General features: G+C 41.7%; 1 protein-coding gene across 2 annotated transcripts; it reads left to right on the forward strand.

Moving 5' to 3' along the window:
- Positions 1-48: 48 nt before the first annotated feature.
- LOC125639080 (uncharacterized) lies at positions 49-17,613 on the forward strand. 2 transcript variants are annotated; one of them, XM_048855578.2, is made up of 4 exons: positions 49-5,048; positions 10,685-10,862; positions 12,158-16,462; positions 17,051-17,613. In XM_048855578.2, exons 3-4 carry the CDS (start codon positions 15,877-15,879, stop codon positions 17,587-17,589), a joined length of 1,125 nt encoding a protein of 374 aa, XP_048711535.2. In that variant the 5' UTR covers positions 49-5,048; positions 10,685-10,862; positions 12,158-15,876; the 3' UTR covers positions 17,590-17,613. The 2 variants fall into 2 exon arrangements, with proteins under 2 accessions (XP_048711535.2, XP_048711534.2); XM_048855577.2 differs by having other exon boundaries at positions 15,430-16,462.
- The last annotated feature ends 7,066 nt before the right edge of the window (positions 17,614-24,679 follow it).

Raw genomic sequence — 24,679 nt, forward strand, 5'->3', positions numbered from 1 at the left:
AAGCCCGGCTCTGCCCCTCCTCCCCCTGCTCTCCCCCCTCTTTTCCTCCCTCCTTCTCTTTCCCCAGCTCAGATGCCACCTGGGTGGAGCCCTCACGTCACCGCCATGCTCTCTCCTCTTCCCCCTCCCTCTCTCCCCCTCCCCCCTCTGCAGTTCCCCTTTCGAGCACTGATCAGCTTCTTCCCCCTCCCCCCACTTCCTCTGTCTATGGACCTGGAGCCCACTTGTTGCTCTGAAATTGCGCATGCTCGGCATTCTGCCCGTTTCCTCCCTTCTTGTGTGTACAACAGCTGAAGCGATGCAAGTTACCGCTGGAAATGAAAGGGAGAGACATACCAAGGGCTATGTTTGGAAACTTAAACACAAGATCGCTCCCTCTCCCTCCTCCTCATGGCAGCGTCTCCAAAACGAAAGCACAGCCAGGAAGCACATGCAGAATAATAATTTTTTTTCCTGGCTGGGCTTTTTAAATTCAAATGTCTCGTTTTCAGGAGTTTAGCTACGAATCACTCCATTTAGACTCCCTGGCAATTGCACAACTTCCTGCCACCAAGTCTTTTGGTGGGTTTTACATGCAGTCCGGCTGCTAAAGCAAACGTGCAAGGTTCCCAAACTAACCATGTTTGCAATCTTTATCTGATTTCGTTTTTTCAATGATCCTAATGACAGAATGACATGATTTCAATAATCCCATTAATACATCAGGAGCTCTTCCACTTTTGTTGTGTTTAAATGAGCCCTATTTGGTGAGTGTTTAAGATTGAACTGAGAAACATCGCGCTGTGCATTGCGCAGGGGTGTAAGGGCAAGCAGGTGAGTAATCGGTGTGATATCATCTCACTAATGCTAAGGGACATAGGATTTCCCCAGCGCTGTGAGAATTCAAGGCTTTCGTTTTTCTTTTACATAGCCTTGATACGTTTGCATTAAAGTAGTAACAAGCGTAATATTCAAAGCAGCCTACGTTAATGCAAATTAGTTGTGGGTTCGTTTGACTAACAGAAAATACCTTTTACTTTCTAAATTGCGATTCTGAAACCTGAATCGTTTCCCTCCCCCTCCCTGTTGTGCACGCCAGTGCCCATGCTCAGAAGGAGGGGCTGTGGATAACCCATTTTTATTCTCACTGCAGTCAGTTTCTGTTTTTGCAGACAATGAAATTGCTGTCCACTCCCAAAGAATAATAAACTTTCACTGTTGGGACTTGATTACTAAGAAACTTGCAAGTATTCCTCTGCATACTGCAAACAGCATTGCGTCACTCACTCATATTCCAGCTCATACAATGTAACTAGCTACCCAGTGTGAGTCAACATTCACAAGGGAAAATATTGTTACACTCAGTGAAGCTGTAGGATATTTCAGCTGGTTATGTTGGATAACCTATTCCTTTATATTAATATTTATTCAACTCTCTCCCTTATTGAGCAAAAATATTGAAAAAAATTGCCATTTGATTTTTCTCTCTGTCCTGTAAAGGCAGTTCTGATTTCCATGGCATAGTGCCACTTTCCCCTATATATACATGGGCATATATACAGCATTAGCAATTTACCACTTTATATGTTGATTATAACAATGGCTATATAAAATCAATCAATTTATATTGTACTCTGTTCATATTTCACACTTTGGTGATATTTCTTTAAATAAATATATTCCCTTCAAATCACCAATACTTCTCAATTCACTAATTGTCTAAAACATCTCAGTATGTCTGCTGATAATCTATAAAGAAGGCAAAGTTAATGTAATAATTATATTTATATAATCTCTTATTTTTTAAGAGAAAGCTTGAAGAAATGCACACTATAAAAAGTTACAGAAGTGGCAGGAGCAGATAAAATATAATAAGAGAATCAATTTTGACAAAGTGACTATTTTTAAAAAGGGAAAGCTTACAGAGGCACCAGAAAAGTCCTTGAATTATTTGAGTCTCCTCTATGCAAATTTTCTGAAGGAGATGATCTCAAGGGAAAGTGGATTTCACAGTTAGGAATTTCATAACTAAATTGTGGACAAGATAGAGCAGGGGTCAGCAACCTTTCAAAAGTGGTGTGCCAAGTCTTCATTTAATCACTCTAATTTAAGGTTTCATGTGCCAATAATACATTTTAACATTTTTAGGTCTCTTTCTATAAGTCTATAATATATAACTAAACTATTGTTGTATGTAAAGTAAATAAGGTTTTTAAAATGTTTAAGAAGCTTAATTTAAAATTAAATTAAAATGCAGAGCCCCCAACCTCCCCCCCCCCCCGGAACCGGTGGCCAGGACCTGGGCAGTGTGAGTGCCACTGAAAATCAGCTCACGTGCCGCCTTTGGCACGCATGCCATAGGTTGCCTACCCCTGTGATAGAGGCTTCACAGAAGCAAGATTCAAGCAAGACAGCTGGAAAGCTAGTTAAAGTGAAAGTCTGCTTACAGCAAAAGTGATTTAGTGAAGGATGTAGGATTTCTACATTAATATGACTTCACTTGACTAAACAAGCATGTTCTCTCTGATTCATACTAGAAGGTCAGCTCTTCTATCCTTTTTACTGCTGTGTTGATCTTCATATGAGGAGAACTGGGCTATGGGAAAAGGTCACCTCTGCCCTTAAAAACTCAAATTGAGAGAGGTGAAGTTTTCCCCTTCATCTTGAGTGTCTGGGAATGCAGAACTCTAGGATATCCTGACTGTATTTCATTCCCAGGGTTATACAGACTCAACAAATGACAAGGCACTCTGTGTTTGAACCGCCCCTCATCCTGGCTCCTCGCTCCACTGAATCCTTCTTCAATAAAGTCCTTTTTTGGTAACACTCACCTCACAGTAACAGGCAGACTCCTTGCCTCAATAGAACAGTCTTTATAGAGGGTGTAAATAATCATCACCTTAGATATAATCTAGCCTCAGAAAACCATTTACAGGTGCTGTCAACTCCCTTTATAGTTTGTGTCTAGAAAGAAATTGAAGATTAGCATCTGTGACCCAACAGAACTGCCTTTACTTTTACTTGAAGAGATACAGAGTTGTGGAAATACGTTTGTTTTTCAGTCATGATTAAACCTTTATTTAAACTTTGGTCATGAGCATGTACTGTACCATTATGCAAGTAGCATTTAGGGATGAAATGCCAGCATTGCAACAATATGGCTAGCAGCAATGGTGATATCAGGAATACTGACTGAAGAAGAGAACTGCAATGTAAATGCAAATAAATGCCACAGCCGTGGCACCTTCAAAACGAACAGGTTGTCAGTATCAATCTAGTCTGTTAAAGGAAAATAGATTGAATGGTGGCAATGTAACAGACAAAGATAAAATCCATGGCTGCATTTGTCCTGGAAGGGTAGCAGTGTGCCTTTCTGCTCACCTCCCTTCTTTCTTTCATGTCCTTTACCATGCTAGTGGTAGGACAAAAGGAGTCCAGCTCAGTCTTCCTGGATTTACACCAAACAAGTCTGATGTTTATTTAGCTCTGAAATAATCCTGGAATTAAAATTACGTTTGGAGGAGGAAAAGAAAGAATCCAAACAATTAAGATACTGATTTGGTTCAAACAAACAAAAACAAAAATCAGAAAACAAAATACACAGTAGCTTGTTTAATAATAGGGCAGAAGATTAGCTGAGAGAAGGAGCTAAAGCAGCAAACAACTGATACATATGACAGGTTTCAGAGTAACAGCCGTGTTAGTCTGTATTCGCAAAAAGAAAAAGAGTACTTGTGGCACCTTAGAGACTAACCAATTTATTTGAGCATAAGCTTTCGTGAGCTACAGCTCACTTCATCAAATAAATTGGTTGTCTCTAAGGTGCCACAAGTACTCCTTTTCTTTTAACTGATACATATGTATTTCTTTCTGGTCAGAATAATCAATCAGCACTTTAGATGCAGCTTTACGGATTCTATTTAGATTACCTGAAGTTATGACCTGCCAGTAGCCCCAAAGACCAGGGGATATAATTTTCACTATCAGAAGTAAAATCTACCGTCTTCTTCCTTTAGTTGGTGGATAAATGTTACAGTCTGAGACCAATAACCCCTTTTGCTGTATTCCTATTTCCCATTTTATTTACCCAAAACATTAATTAAGAGCACAGGTGAAGCTTTAATATTAGAGAAGGAAACAAAATGATCAGTGGAAATATCAACTGAATGAATACAAACCAGTAGGCACCTTTCTAAATGCAATTAGAAGATATAGGAAGTAGAGAGTACAATGCACCATTAAGAAGCTATAAAAACAAATGTAATATGTGCCTGACTAAAAGCCAGTTAACTGGTCTCTATTCCATGCCATTCTTGTGTATTAGCTTCTATAATACTGGAATTAGTATTAATCTCATGGCAAGAGTATTATTAATTACTGATCACCAGAACATTGTTCATGATGCACAATACAGTACAACCCCAAAGTTTTCAGCAGTAATAGGACCACATGAACTATGCACTTCTAGAATAGAAGATCTGGTTCTAAATGGTCAGTCTAGGGATATGTTTAAATCTTTGTTGATATTCTGCTCTATTTGTGAATTATTTTGCACATAATCAATGCAGCAGTCATAAGCAAACTATTCCTTCCTTAGGAGCTCATCTATAGAATTGGCATTTCCCTCAGTGGTCAAAATAGTAGCTACAGCTGCAGAAAAGAAGCAGGAAGGAAAAGAAATATCGGGAGTGTGTTTACATAAATTGACCCCTGTATAGTAAAATACAAACAAAAATAATTCAGAATAAAATTTCTGGTTTTATTAAAACAATTGTATTAACACTGAAAAGTAGTCAGGCTGTGCAGGGAAGTGTGTTAGTGAAATCAAATCACAAACACTTGAGGAGGGAATTCCAGAATTTTGTCAAATTAAAAGTTAAACAGCACTGTATTCTTCTATAAACTGCCAGGAAGCATCAAAACACTTAATTACACTCTTATTCATTGTAACTATGTGTTTCTATTTATCATTTCAGTTAACTCTTCTCATCAGATTATAGTCCCTGTGCTAAAATTCTTCAGCTATTGGGTCCTCTTGAAAAGTGAAGGACTTGTTTTCAGTCTACTAGGTAGGAATTTTCATTGCTTAATTTTTATTTTTGTAAATGGTACCAATGATTTATCTCTTTATTCTATAGCCACATTTTCTCAAGTGACATTTTCCTCCCATGTGCTATCTCTGGGATTTTTTATTGCTGATTTTCCCCCTCCTTTTTTCTTGTCATATTACCATTTTCTGCACTATTGCCCACACAGTAACATTCAGGAATACAGGCCAGAGCTTTCTAACAGGTTCCTCTACCTATGAGCCCTGTTGCTGCTAATGATGATGTCAAGGACTGATCAGGGTGTACAAAATAAATCACTTTTCTAAACCACGCAAAGGTCCAGTTTCTTCCCCACAAAGCATACATGGCTCCTCTGTTATATCCGTTCCAACCAGTTTCCATACAGCTGTGAGCCCAGATTTCTGGTCATCAGTATTTGCCAAATTTTACAGTGCAAAATCAGACACCTATAATTAATTCTGTTTGCTCTGCAAATGACTTGTGACTGCTGGAGAGTGTATTTTATGTGGAGTGGTCAGAGGCTGGGTCCTCCACCGTTGTTATTTTTATTTTATCCATGGATCATGTATTCATCTTATATCCTGGGGACAAAATAAACAGTCAACAATAATGAATAAACTGAATAGGTACATTCTGTTTTTTTAAAGGCTATTCCCACCGATAGCCACTTGCACTTTCATGACAGTTAAGAATCTGCCAAACATTAGCTTAGTTACCAGCAAGACAGTCTTCCCCCTTCCCTCCACCCCATATACAGATTGTTTATCAAAACGTGCTGCCAAGAAAAATATCCCTGCTTTTGGCCTCCACCAGTGATTAATAACACTTGAGAATTGAACAAAACTTTACTGTGTTTAAAAAAAAAAAAGAAGTGGGAGGTGGGAAGGAGGAGGAGAGAAAGCCAAATTAGAAAAAGAAGAAACCAACCAAGCAAGCAGGAAAACTCAAATCTTTTAAGCTATTTGACAAAATATAATCTCCCATTCCCTCTGGAAATGGGCCATTTGAGAGAAGTGAAACACACACACCCCTGACCTCGTTATAAATGCTGATTAACACGGTGCTATTGAAAGAATGATGTTTAGGAGCACAAGACAAGGGTGGGAATAGGCGAGGGTGGGGAGGTTAAGGAGTTTTTCTTTTTATTTGGTCTTCTGTCGAGATGAGGTATGGGAGGAAAACAGAAAAAAATATAATTTACTTTTTTTTCCCAAAGACTGCCGGTAAAATTCCTAAGGGACACCAGGTGCCAAAATTAACTGTCTTAGTGTATTACTTTTAGACAGTATTGCTTAGATGAATCAAGTCAAGTCTTCAAGCAGCAGCCCAAGATAGCTGCAAGCTGAGAAAGAAGCACACATTTCCTTGTTGTTCTGTGGTAAAGCTCCGAAATATGTAGAGATGTGTTTGCTCTTGGGCTTCTCATCTCATTCTTTTCCCCTATGGGGTACTTGAATATTATGTCTCATGTTTGGTATGATGGATTTCTTTTTTTTAAATCAGGAGTATAAGAAAAAAAGCAAAATATGAGAACAAAAAAGGAAAGGTGAAAAATCGGAATGTAAAACATATATATATATATAGTATCTACTACAGTTTTCACTACTCTCCTAAAGAAATTAATATAATAAAAGGTAATAAACAGTTCTTGAACAGTGCGATATAGACTAGTGAAAACAGTTTACTGAAATTAATGGTGGTGGATTGAAGCAAACCTCCACTTTGGAATTAGTGCCAGACATAGTTTTCCTGAACCCTGTCCAACTGCCTGAGCGACAGACAATTTTCATTCTATTTGTGCTAAAGGCTTATGACTAGTGCTGGAAAATGAAGCCCTTGCCCTTGATCTCAGTGCAGATTAAAAAAAAAAGCAGAACTGTGCCAATTTGTTTCTTCTGCCAATAGAAGCCCTTGTGCCTTGGGCAATGCAAAACAATAAGAAGTTCTCATGAAAACTCTCCATTGAAAGGAAACCCACCAAGAGCCATGTCTCTCTGCTGCATTCATCAGCCAGTTTCTGAGATTCTCACAATGTCAGCAAAATGCAGAAGGCAAGGGCAGAAAATATCTACCAGCCGCTACTCAACTTTTTTTCTTTTCCATCTCTCACTTTTCAGCACTTGGTGACACTGGATATAACATGTATTCTATCATAAATAACAAAATTCCTTTCTCTGCTAATGCTGATCTTCCTACACTTCAGTACTGCGTGCAAAATTTGTGCTGTGCAGTCCCCGTTGTCTGAAGTTGATCCTATTTCTGAAGGATGAAATATACATTCGAGACACACTCATTCAGAGTTATAAACAGTGGCTACACTGTACTGCTGTCAGCCAACTAATCTGCAATTGCTTTTTCCTAGGTTATTAATAAAATCAGAATCCCAAGCAGCAGGCGTTTGCTTTCATTGTACAGTCTGCACTTGTGACATGGTACATGTGGAAAATTTTGAGTGCACTGCAGTGAATGGTCTGTGGGTTAGTTTTTAGCTTCCGCTAAGTACCTGGCAGGCTGCCATAGCTGAAGGATTCTGGGAACTGAAAGGCTCCCAAGTACAAACTGCCAGCATTAAGTAGTCCTGACAGCTCTGCTCCTTCCACACTTGGCAGCAGTTCAAAGTGCTCTTTCATTTGAAAGGCTGGAAGGCTGCCATGTGCAATGCAGATTTGCTGTGCCTGCTCTCATAAGGAACTGATAAATGCCGTTGCTGTTGCCATGGGGACAGGAGGCTATCAGAATGGCCTTGTGATCTGCAGCCTCTCAGCTCTGCAGGGTTGGGGTTTTTTTTGATGGTGAAATAAATGTTCTAGAAAAGGTTAACTCTTGAAGGGCACGAAGCGATGGTTTGAAGGACAGGGTGAGATATTGCACACTGCTCTTCCAAACAGTTTTGAACAAGATTAACATGTACCTGAAAACTATCCCAATTTGTGAAAGTCTGTCTTTGGATTTTTTGAGGGATGACTAGGAGAAGAGAGAGAAGGGAAATCCTTTCCCCTCATTCTGTCCCATCAGAAATCTCTTTCATTTCAGTGTTTTTCAACAGAATTAAATGGCTGCCCCTTTCTTTCTGTAAATATCCCTATTTGTAGTTTTCAGATGTTGGCAGGTATGAGTTAATTTATAGCTCAATCCTGCAAGCTGCCAAATGCCATCAGATCTCCTTGACGTCACTGGGAGTTGCAGCGCTCAGCAGGATTGGACCCATTATGTAGACTCCATTATGTATGATTGATGTATGCAAAAAGAAAGAAATGCTCCTTTTTTAAGAGATTTTGGTGACAATATAAAACCTGAACGTGAAACTCAGCTCATCACAGTTCCCAAGATTAAAATAAATACAGCACTCAGCTATACACAGTTTAAGTATGGCTATGAATGAGTATGTATATCTATACATATAGATAAAGAAAAACATATAGATGGCATATATTTTAACCAGCAATTTACATCCAATTTAATGTGTATAATTTTCAACACATTACTCTTTCTGTTTCTGCAATAGCAATAAAATTAGGTCCTTTGAAGACATCTTGGTGAAGCACAGTAAATTCAATTCTGTTAAAACAAGGAGAATTCTAAGCATGACATCAAATCATGGAACAATACAGTATATCTTTTCTATTTGTGAGACCATGCTATACAACTCAGGGGTATAAGTACAACATTATAGAGATCAAATATAAGAATACATCTGTGGACAAAGTATACATAAAGAGCAATTCTGCAAACAAAAGCATACCATGACTGATATTTTAAATAAAACACAAAAACAAAACAATATTTTGGGAACTTTGTGCTTTGTCAAATACCTATTTTAATGCTTCCAGTTTTGAATGCTTAATTTAAAACAAAACAAAAACCTAATCCGGCCTCTCTGCCTTTGAAACCAATATATCTGTATCTGTGTATGATATTTTTTAATTAATTGTTGAGTACTGTCACCATGTTAGACCCTGAACAAACACAAAAGAAAGTGAATCCCTGCTCCATGAATTTACAATCTAACTTTCACAGATTATACAGTTAACCAGTTGATGGTTAATCTGTAGTTTTTTCGCTTGAGATTATTCAGGTCACCCCATCTTCATTCTGGCCCTTTCTTAAGACCCATTTTTCCTATAAGCTTTCCAACATGTCCTTTAAATTTATAGTTGGATTTATTGTTAAAAAGGTTCATGGATGAGAGTGTCTGAAGTAAAGGTTTGAATGAGGATGGTGGTCATTTGGAAAAGGAGATGCGTTTCACATTTGATATTTAATATGACTAATAAGGGTTGTATGTGCAAATCTAGATAAAAGCTACATGTACACATTTATGAAGCAATTTCAACACTGCATGCAATGCTGCACTTCCTAAGCCCCCACACCACACAATGTTAGGTCAAAGGAGATATTTCTTTATAACTGTGTGGTTAAAAAATAACTGAGAAGTTTACTGTAATTCAACTGTAATTTCTTTATGATTCTCTCTGGGTTCTTGCCTATGGTTGTCATGGTAATTCTGGCCCGCTCTACACATTCTGCTCCTCTCACTGGAATTTCCTGATTATTCAGGACCCCCCCCAAATAAAAATCCACAACCCTGCTTCATTCCTATAACAGCAGAAGAGCTTATGATGTTAGTGTTAAAAATCAGTTAAAGCGAACCTGTTTGAGCCACTCACCTGGAAATGGAGATAATATAATAAACATATACATTGAAACAGCTGCTTACATTTTCTTTCAGAGTCAACAACAGGGTATAAAAGTAAAGAGAGGGAAACGCTGGAAAGATAACTGCATATAGAATTTCAGTATCCTATTCACAAGGACCCAGATCCTAGTCATACCACATATTATTTGGTTCTTTTAGCTGCTAAGTTTCTGATTGCAGAAAACAAACAGGAAAATATATTTTTCTGCTAAGTGACAGACACATCTATACCTACAGTGAGAGCACTAAAATATATTCTCTCCACCAGTATGACAAAGTAGAAGGCCACATTTTTATCAAGGGCTTTTGGTGACATTTAAGCCTGGAGAACCAAGCTGAACAGGATTTGGATCCATCACCGAACCTAAAGAAAGATATGCACAACCTTATAGTATATACAATTTGTGTCTGTATAGGTATTTATCAGTATGTACAACACTGATAACAACAAAATAAATGCCATGGTACTTGTTGTGTATATAATTATGTATACGTAACAAATATATATATGTTTATAAAAATGTACATATTTTGATTGTTCCTCTCTTCCTCACCCTCTGTATGTTGCTTGTTTGGGGGCAAAAAAATGAACTATGTGCAGCTATCGTTACCCTAAACACTTTGCTTGTATGTTCCGTGCCACACTCCTCCCTTTGTCTGTTCATTGTATGTTTAGATTAAAAACTCTTTAAGGCAGGGAATGTATCTCACCATGCGTTTGTATAGTGCCTAGCCCAGTGAAGCCCTATTCCTGACTGGGGCCTCTAGGTTTTACTGCAATACAAATCATTCATAATAATTGTAACTCATGTAACATTTATAAATTAGATCCAACAATTTCCATCACATACTTCTGTTCTGAATGTATTTGTATATGATCTACAAAGCTCACTGCCCTTTTCTCTGTCTCTATCCCTTTCTCTTTTGTGGTTTCTTGCAGAAGCCATTTTGATGCAGTCCTATAACTGGATCCTGTTTAAGCAGCATATAGCATTTCAACCTTGACATTCTCTTCTGTAGCAACATATTGCTGCAATCTGTGATATCAGCTGAGACATTTGTGACGTCACCTGAACCTGTAAGGCCAGAAAAGCTTGCAGTTCCTCAGGCTCTATCAGGTACTCAGGGACTAAACAGTTTTATAGGTTTTATTCTGCATGTGACCACCACGGATCTAGCTAATTTTAACCTAATAAAATACTGCCAAAGAAACCTTGTATGTAGAGAAAAGTAGCTGTAGGTCTGGATAAGGACTCTGCAGCCATACCAGTCTAACTTTCTTCCTATTTCTGTTTCCAAATTTTCATTTTTAAAGTAAAAATATCATATTTTACTAAATTCCTGGATAGTGTGATAAAACAGTAATGAATCCATTTTCACTTATGTGTTGATACACACACATATTCAGCAGCTGTTCAAAGGAAGAGAAGGTTTCAGTAAACAGTGTTAGGGGGCTTATTCCTTCTCCCACTCACTTCCTTCTCGCATGAACAGAGAGCAACAATACCCAAAGTCCAAAGGTGCAAACAATTCGATGTTTATTGGGGTGAACTTCCAGCAAGGATGATTCCAGTTTCCTTTTTTAGTGTCCCCCTTCTCAGCTATGACACAACAGAGTCTTACCTGTGTCCCTGTTCCCATTCCTCCCCTTAGCAAAACATGATTTCAATTTCCCTGTTCCCATTCCCCCCCCCCTTACTTCCTGATTGACTGCAGACTATATGGTAAAACTTGAGTTTTGCTTAGCTATACCTTAACCAATTATTTTCCTGAAATTTAACTAACCAATCCTAATCATGTTGCAATATGTTATTTAATCAATTATATCCCACCACCTTAATTAGTTTACACCCAGCAAAATTAATTATACAGCAGACAGAAACAATTCCAGACAGAGATTATACAGACAAACAATCGGGAAATGGGGACTACAATGATAGAACAACACAGAAATGAGGATTTCACTTCCCATCTATTGATAAGTGAGTTCTTGACAGACAGGATGCTATCAAACTAAGTTTCCTTTTACATCTTCTAGGCACTTCCCTTTCTCTGGAGGTGATAGGCATTATTAGGACAGGATTGTATTCCTAACAGCCCAGTAGCACCTTCTTTCAATGTGACTAGTTTGGAATGTGAGGATGTGACCGTTCGCTTCCCAGCTTATGGCTGCCTCTGCTGCTTAGCCAAAGGCTTTAGCCTAAGAACAGGGCCTCAGACTGTTGCAGCAAGAGAAGGCCCTTACACCGGCAGACAGTGATTTTGATTCTTTCTTTTATACCTTTATAACTAGTTAAGTGATAAGAATACATCTAAATTCTTAGAGTATAGGCCTTTATAGACAGGCCTGCATATCTACATCCTAACACTCCACCCTTTTTTTTTCTTTTTCTTTTGGGATTCTCCTGCCCAGGTATCCCTGGAAAAGCATAGGACATATGGCGACACACTTCCTGATATAGCCAGGCATCAAGGCGGAATGCGTCATTGCTCCATCTGTCCCACTGCCCCTTGTGTAGTACCGTGCCCTGCACCTTCTCTCGTTTGGGCATACCAAACCTATTCCAATTAGTGTTCCAGACTTCCCATTACAATGGGCCTGAGAAGGTTGGGTCCGGCTTGTCTAGTACACTGTAGGGTGTGGAGAACTTACTACATTACTTATAGGTTATCTCCATATGCAACGTAACACAAGTACAGTTAACAATACAAAATCCACAGCAACACCGAGTCCTGACCACTACAGTGTGGTCCAACATTCGAGCCACCACCAAAACACTGCCTCTCCTCCTTCGACAGGGTCACAATCTTATGTGGCCAGTTGCTGGCAGTTGCAACAAGCTGCCCCTGCAGGTTTTGCGTGCTTTTGTCTATATCATAAGTCCATTGAATGTTTACAGAGAAATGGGTTATTGTTCAAACCAGCTTAACTACTTGGTATGGAATCAGGCAGTATGCCCTGGTTTGGTTATTTACAGCAATAAGATTTACAGATCCATTTGTGCACCAAAGTTCAGATAGCAGCGTGTAGATGTGTGTAGTTTGGTTATGGGCTGGTGTAATTGTGCCCCTAGTAATACGTACATTCCCAGCAAAACACCTCATACACAGTACACTCAATTGTCCACCCCTTTCCATAAGGCCATTGATCCTGCTTCCCCATAGTCATAGGAGAGGAGCACATCCAACCATCTTCTCTTGATTTACACCATTTCGCATACCCCTCCATTGACTCCCAGTAAGCTCCTCCCCTTCTCATTATTTCCATAGGGCTTGTGGGGACCACCTTAGTTGCCATTCCATTTCCAGGTAACATGGTAGCTATTACACAGGTGCTGGCCTCCTAGTTGAGCATTTTGCATTCCCATACACATTTCCCCCCAAGGTCAGCCTTTTGAAGCCATCCCCCACCCATGTCATGAGGTTTTTTGTTTATTGAAACACAACAATGCTAGCAACAAGACAAGACAAACACCACAACACATAGATCCATGGTATTCTGGATTATTTTTCTGCTGGCACCAGCTTGCTTGTAGAGTGTTTAAAAAACAAAAGAAAATTTCCACCACCCCCTAGTGGGGACAGATTATTGCTTACTAATAATACCACTTCCTTTTACAAATTTCCTTGCTAATTGCAGAAAAAAACAGAAGAATTACCTCCAGGCTGTCCTTATTTTGTTCTATAGTCAGGCTAGTGAATTACCCCACTCACTGGTCATTTATTAAATTCATGAGGTGGTGTACCTCAGTTTCCCCTCTTGTATAACAGACCAGGTTTGCAATAGTTTCTCTGCTGTACCAAGCTTTAAGTTTATTCTCAGGTAACAGCTGAGACACAGCTTCAGATTTTAGCACTGTACACACACACACACACACCCCTCAGGGTTAACCTGTTCCCCTTACTTTCAAGCTTGACTTCTTTTTTCACCTCCCTTTCCTGGAGGGCCATAATCTGAGTAGTTTCTAGTAGCTTGGTTGCTGACCAGATGTATTCATTATTTGCAGCTCCTTTGTGCCCATCAGCTAGGTAATTTGCATTTACACAGAGGCTTTCTGGCTTGCTTTTGGATCCAAAGCTATTAGCAGCTCAGAGACTGTCTTAAAAGGGAAACATTCCACTTCCACTAGAGTTCTGATTACTTTCCACTTTCATCTCCTGCTCCAAAACACACAGAGATCTGAAAGAGAAAGCACAACCTATTGTGGCTCCTTTTGGAGCCCTAATAGGATTTTAATTAAGTACCATGTTTTGTTTGCATTTCTTTTACCCCTTCTCTAATATACACTGCACACATCCTGGGAGAAAGCACATTCCTTCTATAGTTTAACCTCCATAACATTATATTAGCCATATTAATTTTACACAAGGTGTAACTGCCTCCCCCATGCCCACAGAGTTTTCATGCACACCCACTAAAGCGACAATCTGATCCCCAAGAGCCACCCCAAGTCTCAGTGTTCCCATCATTCTTCCCCTTTTCCTTTTACCTGTGCACACACAAAATTCTCTTTTTCCTAACATCCCTTGCACTGTGATTATTCTTTTTTACACAACTGTACCCTGATTACACTCCCATCTTGTACAACTAGACACAACCAGGGGCAGCCAAGTTAAGTTTCAATAGAAACCCCTTACATTACCCAAAAGGAATGTAATTAAAATCACTATAGTCAAATAATTTTGATCAGATTCTCTCTCCGCCTGCTGCCTGCAGCAGTCCCTTATATACCATTTCTGTGGGAAAAGGGCCCATTTTCCCTCAGAATAGTTGTAAAGGCTTCTGGGGACAGAAGCATTGTGGTGGTAGTAGCCACTCTACCTGACCCCCTTGGATAATTTAATTACCAAGCTTCCATCCAATGTGACTGCACAGACTTGCACATACAGTTACATTTACATAACTGGGTTTTATCATTAAACAAAAACTTCCTTCTTGTAACACCACATCTGTTACTGTTTTAACATCTTCACAACAGTTACCTTTTACCATTTCCACAACTCCCAAATGTTTACTTTCCTTCAAACCCTGTATTAATTTTTGCAAAAGCTACTTTTAACTTTTCACTCACTTCTTTAAATCACTTACTCCTACATTTAGTTCTTTAAGGTGGTGCAATTTGTCTGTAACAACTTAGCCACCAAGTACAATTATTGCCACACAGCTGCCTTAACCTGTGCTGTCTTTACCTTGAGACTGTTCAAAAAAGCAGTAAAACATTTGTCTCCATGGATGCCCATGGATCTTTTACTCCAAAAATTCCAGTGGAATATAGCAGACCTCTGTCATACTTTGTCCAAAATAACCAAAAACATTTCATGTAAGTATCCAAAGTACCCTCCATTAAAACTTCAGAAAAACAAAAGTGTGGAAAGGCAGGGGGAGAGGAGGGGGAAGAGGTGGAAAGAAACCAATTAAGCCGGTCAGGTCAGTTTAAAGTATAGGCTACCAGCAGCAAATTAAGTAAACCGAGAAAAAGAAGAAGGAAAGGAAGAAAAGAACTTAGTTAGCTCTGAGCCAAGAGTAGGCTCCCTGTGTTGAAACAGTTGGGAACCCTTATCCCCAGGTTCTTATTCTGGCTTTGGGAGAAGAGTGGGGGTTGTTACCTGCTCCTGCAAACTCTACCATTTTGCACTTTGAAACTTTTTTTTCCTCTCTTCCTTTCTTTCTCTCCACTCCCCCAGGACCAAGTCCCAGCTCCAGTCTCTAAAGGTAGTCTGTTAACTCTGCTTTTGACTTTAAACCCTGTGGTGCCAAATCATCTTTAACCACCCTAACTGAGCCCTGGTCTACACTAGGACTTTAGGTCGAATTTAGCAGCGTTAAATCGATGTAAACCTGCACCCGTCCACAAGATGAAGCCCTTCATTTCGACTTAAAGGGCTCTTAAAATCGATTTCCTTACTCCACCCCTGACAAGTGGATTAGCGCTTAAATCAGCCTTGCTGGGTCGAATTTGGGGTACTGTGGACACAATTCAACGGTATTGGCCTCCAGGAGCTATCCCAGAGTGCTCCATTGTGACTGCTCTGGACAGCATTCTCAACTCAGATGCACTGGCCAGGTAGACAGGAAAAGAACCGCGAACTTTTGAATCTCATTTCCTGTTTGGCCAGCGTGGCAAGCTGCAGATGACCATGCAGAGCTCATCAGCAGAGGTGACCGTGATGGAGTCCCAGAATCGCAAAAGAGCTCCAGCATGGACTGAACGGGAGGTACATGATCTGATTGCTGTATGGGGAGAGGAATCCATGCTATCAGAACTCCGTTCCAGTTTTCGAAATGCCAAAACCTTTGTCAAAATCTCCCAGGGCATGAAGGACAGAGGCCATAACAGGGACCCGAAGCAGTGCCACATGAAACTTAAGGAGCTGAGGCAAGCCTATCAGAAAACCAGAGAGGCGAACAGCCGCTCCGGGTCAGAGCCCCAAACATGCCGCTTCTATGATGAGCTGCATGCCATTTTAGGGGGTTCAGCCACCACTACCCCAGCCGTGTTGTTTGACTCCTTCAATGGAGATGGAGGCAACACGGAAGCAGGTTTCGGGGAAGAAGAAGAAGATGATGATGAGGTTGTAGATAGCTCACAGCAAGCAAGCGGAGAAACCGGTTTTCCCGACAGCCAGGAACTGTTTCTCACCCAGGACCTGGAGCCAGTACCCCCCGAACCCACCCAAGGCTGCCTCCTGGACCCGCCAGGTGGAGAAGGGACCTCTGGTGAGTGTACCTTTTAAAATACTATACATGGTTTAAAAGCAAGCATGTTTAATGATTAATTTGCCCTGGCATTTGCGGCTCTCCTGGATGTACTCCCAAAGCCTTTGCAAAAGGTTTCTGGGGAGGGCAGCCTTATTGCGTCCTCCATGGTAGGACACTTTACCACTCCAGACCAGTAACACGTACTCGGGAATCATTGTACAACAAAGCATTGCAGTGTATGTTTGCTGGCGTTCAAACAACATCCGTTCTTTATCTCTCTGTGTTATCCTCAGGAGAGTGAGATATCATTCATGGTCACCTGGTTGAAATAGGGTGCTTTTCTTCAGGGGACACTCAGAGGTGCCCGTTCCTGCTGGGCTGTTTGTCTGTGGCTGAACAGAAATGTTCCCCGCTGTTAGCCACAGGGAGGGGGGAAGGTTGAGGGGGTAGCCACGCGGTGGGGGGAGGCAAAATGTGACCTTGTAATGAAAGCACATGTGCTATGTATGTAACGTTAACAGCAAGGTTTACCCTGAAAGAGTGTAGCCACTGTTTTATAAAATGTGTCTTTTTAAATACCGCTGTCCCTTTTTTTTTCTCCACAAGCTGCATGTGTTTCAATGATCACAGGATCTTCTCCTTCCCAGAGGCTAGTGAAGATTAGAAAGAAAAAAAAACGCACTCGTGATGAAATGTTCTCTGAGCTCATGCTGTCCTCCCACACTGACAGAGCACAGATGAATGCGTGGAGGCAAATAATGTCAGAGTGCAGGAAAGCACAAAATGACTGGGAGGAGAGGTGGCAGGCTGAAGAGAGTAAGTGGCGGGCTGAAGAGAGTAAGTGGTGGGCTGAAGAGAGGGCTGAAGCTCAAATGTGGCGGCAGCGTGATGAGAGGAGGCAGGATTCAATGCTGAGGCTGCTGGAGGATCAAACCAGTGTGCTCCAGTGTATGGTTGAGCTGCAGCAAAGGCAGCTGGAGCACAGATTGCCACTACAGCCCCTGTGTAACCAACCGCCCTCCTCCCCAAGTTCCATAGCCTCCACACCCAGACGGCCAAGATTGTGGTGGAGTGGGGGGCCTCCGGCCAACCAGCCACTCCACCACAGAGGATTGCCCAAAAAACAGAAGGCTGGCATTCAATAAATTTTAAAGTTGTAAACTTTTAAAGTGCTGTGTGGCATTTTCCTTCCCTTCTCCACCACCCCTCCTGGGCTACTTTGGTAGTCATCCCCCTATTTGTGTGATGAATGAATAAAGAATGCATGAATGTGAAGCAACAATGACTTTATTGCCTCTGCAAGCGGTGATCGAAGGGAGGAGGGGAGGGTGGTTAGCTTACAGGGAAGTAGAGTGAACCAAGGGGCGGGGGGTTTCATCAAGGAGAAACAAACAGAACTTTCACACCGTAGCCTGGCCAGTCATGAAACTGGTTTTCAAAGCTTCTCTGATGCGTACCGCGCCCTCCTGTGCTCTTCTAACCGCCCTGGTGTCTGGCTGCGCGTAACCAGCAGCCACGCGATTTTGCCTCAACCTCCCACCCCGCCATAAACGTCTCCCCCTTACTCTCACAGAGATTGTGGAGCACACAGCAAGCAGTAATAACAGTGGGAATATTGGTTTCGCTGAGGTCTAAGCGAGTCAGTAAACTGCGCCAGCGTGCCTTTAAACGTCCAATTGCACATTCTACCACCATTCTGCACTTGCTCAGCCTGTAGTTGAACAGCTCCTGACTACTGTCCAGGCTGCCTGTGTACGGCTTCATGAGCCATGGCATTAAAGGGTAGGCTGGGTCCACAAGGATACATATAGGCATTTCAACATCCCCAACAGTTATTTTCTGGTCTGGGAATAAAGTCCCTTCCTGCAGCTTTTGAAACAGACCAGTGTTCCTGAAGATGCGAGCGTCATGTACCTTTCCCGGCCATTCCACGTTGATGTTGGTGAAATGTCCCTTGTGTTGGTGAAACGTCCCACCAGAGCTTGCAGCACTACTGAAAAGTACCCCTTGCGGTTTATGTACTCGCCGGCTTGGTGCTCCAGTGCCAAGATAGGGATATGGGTTCCGTTTATGGCCCCACCACAGTTAGAGAATCCTAAGCTATTACCAGCAGCAGAGTGGGGTGGGAGGAGGTTTTTTTTTTCATGCTTTGTGTGTATATAAAAAGATCTCCTACACTTTCCACAGTATGCATCCGATGAAGTGAGCTGTAGCTCACGAAAGCTTATGCTCAGATAAATTGGTTAGTCTCTAAGGTGCCACAAGTATTCCTTTTCTTTTTGCACATTTCCCAGGGTCACTACCCTTGATATCAGCAGATCTTTGATTGCGTGGGCTACTTGCATCACAGCAGCCCCCACAGTAGATTTGCCCACTCCAAATTGATTCCCAACTGACCGGTAGCTGTCTGGCGTTGCAAGCTTCCACAGGGCTATCGCCAGTCGCTTCTCAACTGTGAGGGCTGCTCTCATCTTGGTATTCATGCGCTTCAGGGCAGGGGAAAGCAAGTCACAAAGTTCCATGAAAGTGCCCTTACACATGTGAAAGTTTCGCAGCCACTGGGAATCATCCCAGACCTGCAACACTATACGGTCCCACCAGTCTGTGCTTCTTTCCCGAGCCCAGAATCGGCGGTCCACAGCATGAACCTGCCCCATTAGCACCATGATGCATGCACTGGCAGGGCCCATGCTTTGAGAGAAATCTGTGTCCATGTCCTGATCACTCACGTGACCGCGCTGACATCGCCTCCTCGCCCGGTATCGCTCTGCCAGGTTCTGGTGCTGCATATACTGCTGGATAATGCGTGTGGTGTTTAATGTGCTCCTAATTGCCAAAGTGAGCTGAGCGGCCTCCATGCTTGCCTTGGTATGGCATCCGCACAGAAAAAAGGCGCGGAACGATTGTCTGCCGTTGCTCTGACGGAGGGAGGGGCAACTGACGACATGGCTGACAGGGTTGGCTTACAGGGAATTAAAATCAACAAAAGGGGTGGCTTTACATCAAGGAGTATTTCAGGCAGGACTTCACGGAGGGTTCCAATAAGAAATGGTGCACCTAAGTAATTGTTCTTATTGGAACAAGCAGGTTGGTCTGGCCTCTGATTGATACATGGCTAGATTTACCTCGCTGCACGTTCTCTGTGAGTGACTGCAGTGTGACCTAGAGGAATGAGTCCCCTAGATGGGGGAGGGAGGGAAGCAAATGAGTACAAAACAAATCTGGTCTATTTCTTGTTTTGATCCACTCCATCTATCTTTTACATCTTTGGCTGGCAGCAGACGGTGCAGAAGGACTGCATGCCATCCACATCTCATGGCTGCTCGGCAGAAGATGGTACAATAGGACTGCTAGCAATCCATATCGCCTGCCTGCTCACCATAAGATGGTTCAATAGGACTGACTGCAGGACTAAAGAGAATGACCTGGTCAAGCCAGGAGCACGTCGGACATGACAATGACAGCTACCAGTCCTATTGTACCGTCTGCTGCCACAAGGCAATGGGTTGCTGCTGCTGTGTAGCAATGCAGTACCACGTCTGCCAGCACCCAGGAGACATACGGTGACGGCTACCTGAGCAGGCTCCATGCTTGCCGTGGTATGGCGCCTGCACAGGTAACTCAAGAAAAAAGGCGCGAAACGATTGTCTGCTGCTGCTTTCACGGAGGGAGGGAGGGAACGGGGGCCTGACGATATGTACCCAAAACCACCCGCGACAATGTTTTAGCCCCATCAGGCATTGGGATCTCAACCCAGAATTCCAATGGGCAGCGGAGACTGCGGGAACTGTGGGATAGCTACCCACAGTGCAACACTCCGGAAGTCGACGCTTGCCTCAGTACTGAGGAAGCACTCCGCCGAGTTAATGCACTTAGAGCATTTTCTGTGGGGACACACACACTTGAATATATAAAACCGATTTCTAAAAAAACGACTTCTATAAATTCGACCTAATTTCATAGTGTAGACATACCCTAATTTACAACCCTTCAGCATCCTTTGCTGAAGCAGCACCAAACTTGAAAGATTACTGGCAGCTTCCCATAATGCTGCCCTTACTTCAAACCTCTCACAAGCAGACAGAAGTGCCTCCTTTCCCTGGAAGGCATTCAGTCCCAATGGGCATGGACCTTCTTCCACTACCCATATACCAAGGAGGGTGGGCTCCTCAGCCACCCCCCATCCTTCTGGGTCCCCTAACACTTCCTCCATTTCCTTTTTAATCTCATCCCAGGTTGACCCCTGCACCTGGTATGGGCCCTGGTTCTTCCTTAACCATTTATCCAAAAAATCCTTTACCCTGGCTTGCCAGAACCTGCAACTACCATCACGAGAGTTCGCTATACCCCCTCCAAGCAGCTGCACGGACTGTTGAGGAGGGGGACTTACAGGCTGCCACTCAGCTATGCAATGCGATGTATCCAAGTCACAGCACCAAGATGTTAGGGGGCTTATTCCTTCACCCACTCACTTCCCTGGTCCTTCTCGCATGAACAGAGAGCAACAATACCCAAAGTCCAAAGGTGCAAACAATTCGATGTTTATTGGGGTGAACTTCCAGCAAGGATGAGTCCAGTTTCCTTTTTTAGTGTCTCCCTTCCCAGCTATGATACCACAGAGCCTTATCTGTGTCCCTGTTCCCATTCCCATTCCCCCCTTAGCAAAACATGATTCCAATTTCCCCACCCCCATTCCCTGTTCCCATTCCCCCCCTTACTTCCTGATTGACTGCAGACTATATAGTAAAACTTGAGTTCTGCTTAGCTATACCTTAACCAATCATTTTCCTGAAATTTAACTAACTAATCCTAATATGTTATTTAACCAATTATATCCCATCACCTTAATTAGTTTACACCCAGCAAAATTAATTATACAGCAGACAGAAACAATCACAGAACCAGACAGAGATTATACAGACAAACAATCGGGAAATGGGGACTACAATGATAGAACAACACAGAAATGAGGATTTCACATCCCATCTATTGATAAGTGAGTTCTTGACAGACAGGATGTTATCAAACTAAGTTTCCTTTTACATCTTCTAGGCACTTCCCTTTCTCTGGAGGTGATAGGCATTATTAGGACAGGATTGTATTCCTAATAGCCCAATAGCACCTTCTTTCAATGTGACTAGTTTGGAATGTGAGGATGTGACTGTTCGCTTCCCAGCTTATAGAAAAGGAGTACTGTGGCATCTCTAAGGTGCCACAAGTACTCCTTTTCTTTTTGTGGATACAGACTAACACAGCTGCTACTCTGAAACCTTCCCAGCTTATGGCTGCCTCTGCTGCGTAGCCAAAGGCCTTAGCCTAAGAACAGGGCCTCAGACTGTCACAGTAAGAGAAGGCCCTTACACCAGCAGACAGCGATTTTGATTCTTTCTTTTATACCTCTATAACTAGCTAAGTGATAAGAATACACCTAAATTCTTAGAGTATAGGCCTTTACAGACAGGCCTGCATATCTATATCCTAACAAACAGCATTCAGGACATTTAATTACAACCTGTTAAAAAGTTCTTAAATTGACTTTAGCCCCTTATTTTTCATTTCATACATTTGTACTATGTATACAAAACAACCTCATTAGTCCACACGCTTCATAAACAGCATAAAAATTACAGTCTCACTTCTCAGCAAAGTTTGAAGAGTGGAGTGCAGTAGCCACCTCTCATGTTAAAAGAAAAGGAGTACTTGTGGTACCTTAGAGACTAACAAATTTATTTGAGCATAAGCTTTCGTGAGTGACAGCTCACTTCATCAGATGCATCCGATAAAGTGAGCTGTAGCTCACCCATCTGATGAAGTGAGCTGTAGCTCACGAAAGCTTATGCTCAAATAAATTTGTTAGTCTCTAAGGTGCCACAAGTACTCCTTTTCTTTTTGCGGATACAGACTAACACGGCTGCTACTCTGAAACCTCTCATGTTAAGTCTGTTATCTTTACAAAATACATTCCAGTATATCTATTTGTGCATTCTGAAGTATCAAATAATTACAAAGAAATTAGTTTTCAAAATAAAGTACATTGTGATGCTTTTCCATTTTTTAAAAATTGTATTTGTTCATGTATTTGCAAATTCACAAAATTCAATAATTTGCAAAGAGTATCCCAGTTAGTATAAATTAGGAAAGTTCTGGCATGCAAATTAGGTTCTCTATACCTTTAGAAAGCTGACATGCGCTTTAGCACAATATTATGTTATTACTATTATCTTTAGCTTTGAAAAAACCTTGGAACATTTTCCAGACTGGATCTATAGAATATTTCTAGGGAAAATGTATAAAGAGAAAATCAGAACACAGACTATGGTTAGTGGTGCTGGAGTGATTTTGACAAGATAGGTCTGACGATCCAGCCTCTATGTGGAGTCCAGTCAGGCTGAAAAATTCAGCAGTAGAAATATTTTATTTTCTAAACACTCTTAAACAAAGGTGTGGTATAGCTGAACTGCCTGCTCCTGACCTCTTCCAGCCTCTTATTATTGCAGCTGCTATGATGTAAGGCTGAGTATGGAAGAGCTAAGGTATCTCAGGCTCAGAGAGAAATGCTGAGAGCAGCTGTTTTACTGTAAACAGTAACAAGGGTTTGACTTCATTTGCAAGCTGCGAACATTCACACTTTTTGCATAAATAATACTTTAGGAATTTGATCTAGATGTTCACAGTGAAACAAATAAACCTAAACACAACACTCATGTCCCTTATGTATGTTCTCAACATGATGACTAAAGGTATTTCTTAGTAATGAGTTATTGCAGCAGTGAATGAAGCAAACTGCACAGACATGCTTACATGTGCACACGCACACACAAATCCACAAGGACTTTCTGTCAAGCACATTCATCCACAAATTCACACAAATACAGAAAAGAAGCAGGAATCTGTTATTTCTAAAGCTTCTATCACCTAGGTATCTATGTGACAATTGCATACCAATTATATTCTATGCTGTAGCAGACACTGCTGTCTACATATTACAGAGCTACAAACAGGATCACAAACAGGATACATTAGTGCATAGACAAATTTGAATGATTTCCCCGTAGCCTGCTGCTTCGATTCATGGATGTTAGGGGTGAATTTCAGTCACCATTTTCTCCATTACATCCCCACAGATTATTTTATCCAGAAGCAAGCTAAAAATCCTAGACAGGCAACAAATTGACCCTTAAGGCAATTGAGGGAGGATCACTGACACCACACAAATGTGTGCACACACCACGTGCACACACAGACACACACACATTTGGGGCCAGATCCTCCAGTCCATTAAAGCTGTTTTGTGTCACTCTGTCAATACAAAGAAGTCCTAAAAGCATCTTAATCAGTTACTTGAGGATCCCCCAGTATAGGGTAGAGAAATCTTCAGTCAGCATACAGACACTCTAGTGGCTCCTACAGCACTCCTTCTTTCAGGTCCCCATGCAAGGGTTGTAGCTGGGAAAAAGGGGGACTACTACCCAGAGCATCTCTATACCTCAGTTATGTCCAACTGCTGGAACAGCCCCTTTCCTGGCACTGGCAGCCAGTGTAAAAACACAGTAGGCCTGATGCTATTCTAATTTACACTGGGGACTACTTGCTGGCAGTCAGACACCCCCAGGATGATGCAAAGATGGCTTAAAGCTGTCTTTGCACCACTCTCTTCTGAGCAGTGCTAAGAATAGTTCAGCCAAAGCATGTGATCTGGGCAAAAGTCTCTCATCCCAGAGGCTTTTCAAAAAATACCCCATATTAAATAGAAAACTATACAAATCCTAAATCTCTTTCCCCTTTAATACTACAGATTACAGATCTGTAATACTACAGAGCATAAGGTTTGGTCAGTCCTTGGATAGCAGACCAGGGAAAACTTGGGTAGTTCAGGAAGTGTTGCTGAAGATTCAGTAGGTGTACTTCTAACCAAAACACTAGTTACATGCTAATGCTATGCTGCTGGATGTACAGTCTTTTGAATCCGAGACTAAACTAATGTCACGGCCACCTGAACTCCTCAAAGATCCCATGGCACTCCCACAAATGTAAAGGTGTTAATTCCAGTGTCCTAGTCAAATTCCAAGGTGGTTAACTACATTCTGCTTCTCTGTTTGTGTTTTAACTGGAGATGGGATTCTTTTTCACTCTATGGCCTAAAAAGTTGTGTGTAGAGTTGATGTGTGCTGTTTAACAGCTACCATGTTCAACCCGACATGTGGCTGTATTTCTTCAGGTGATGTTATCTATCTA

The sequence above is a fragment of the Caretta caretta genome, chromosome 6, assembly GCF_965140235.1.
Source record: "Caretta caretta isolate rCarCar2 chromosome 6, rCarCar1.hap1, whole genome shotgun sequence".
Classification (NCBI taxonomy): Eukaryota; Metazoa; Chordata; order Testudines; family Cheloniidae; genus Caretta; species Caretta caretta.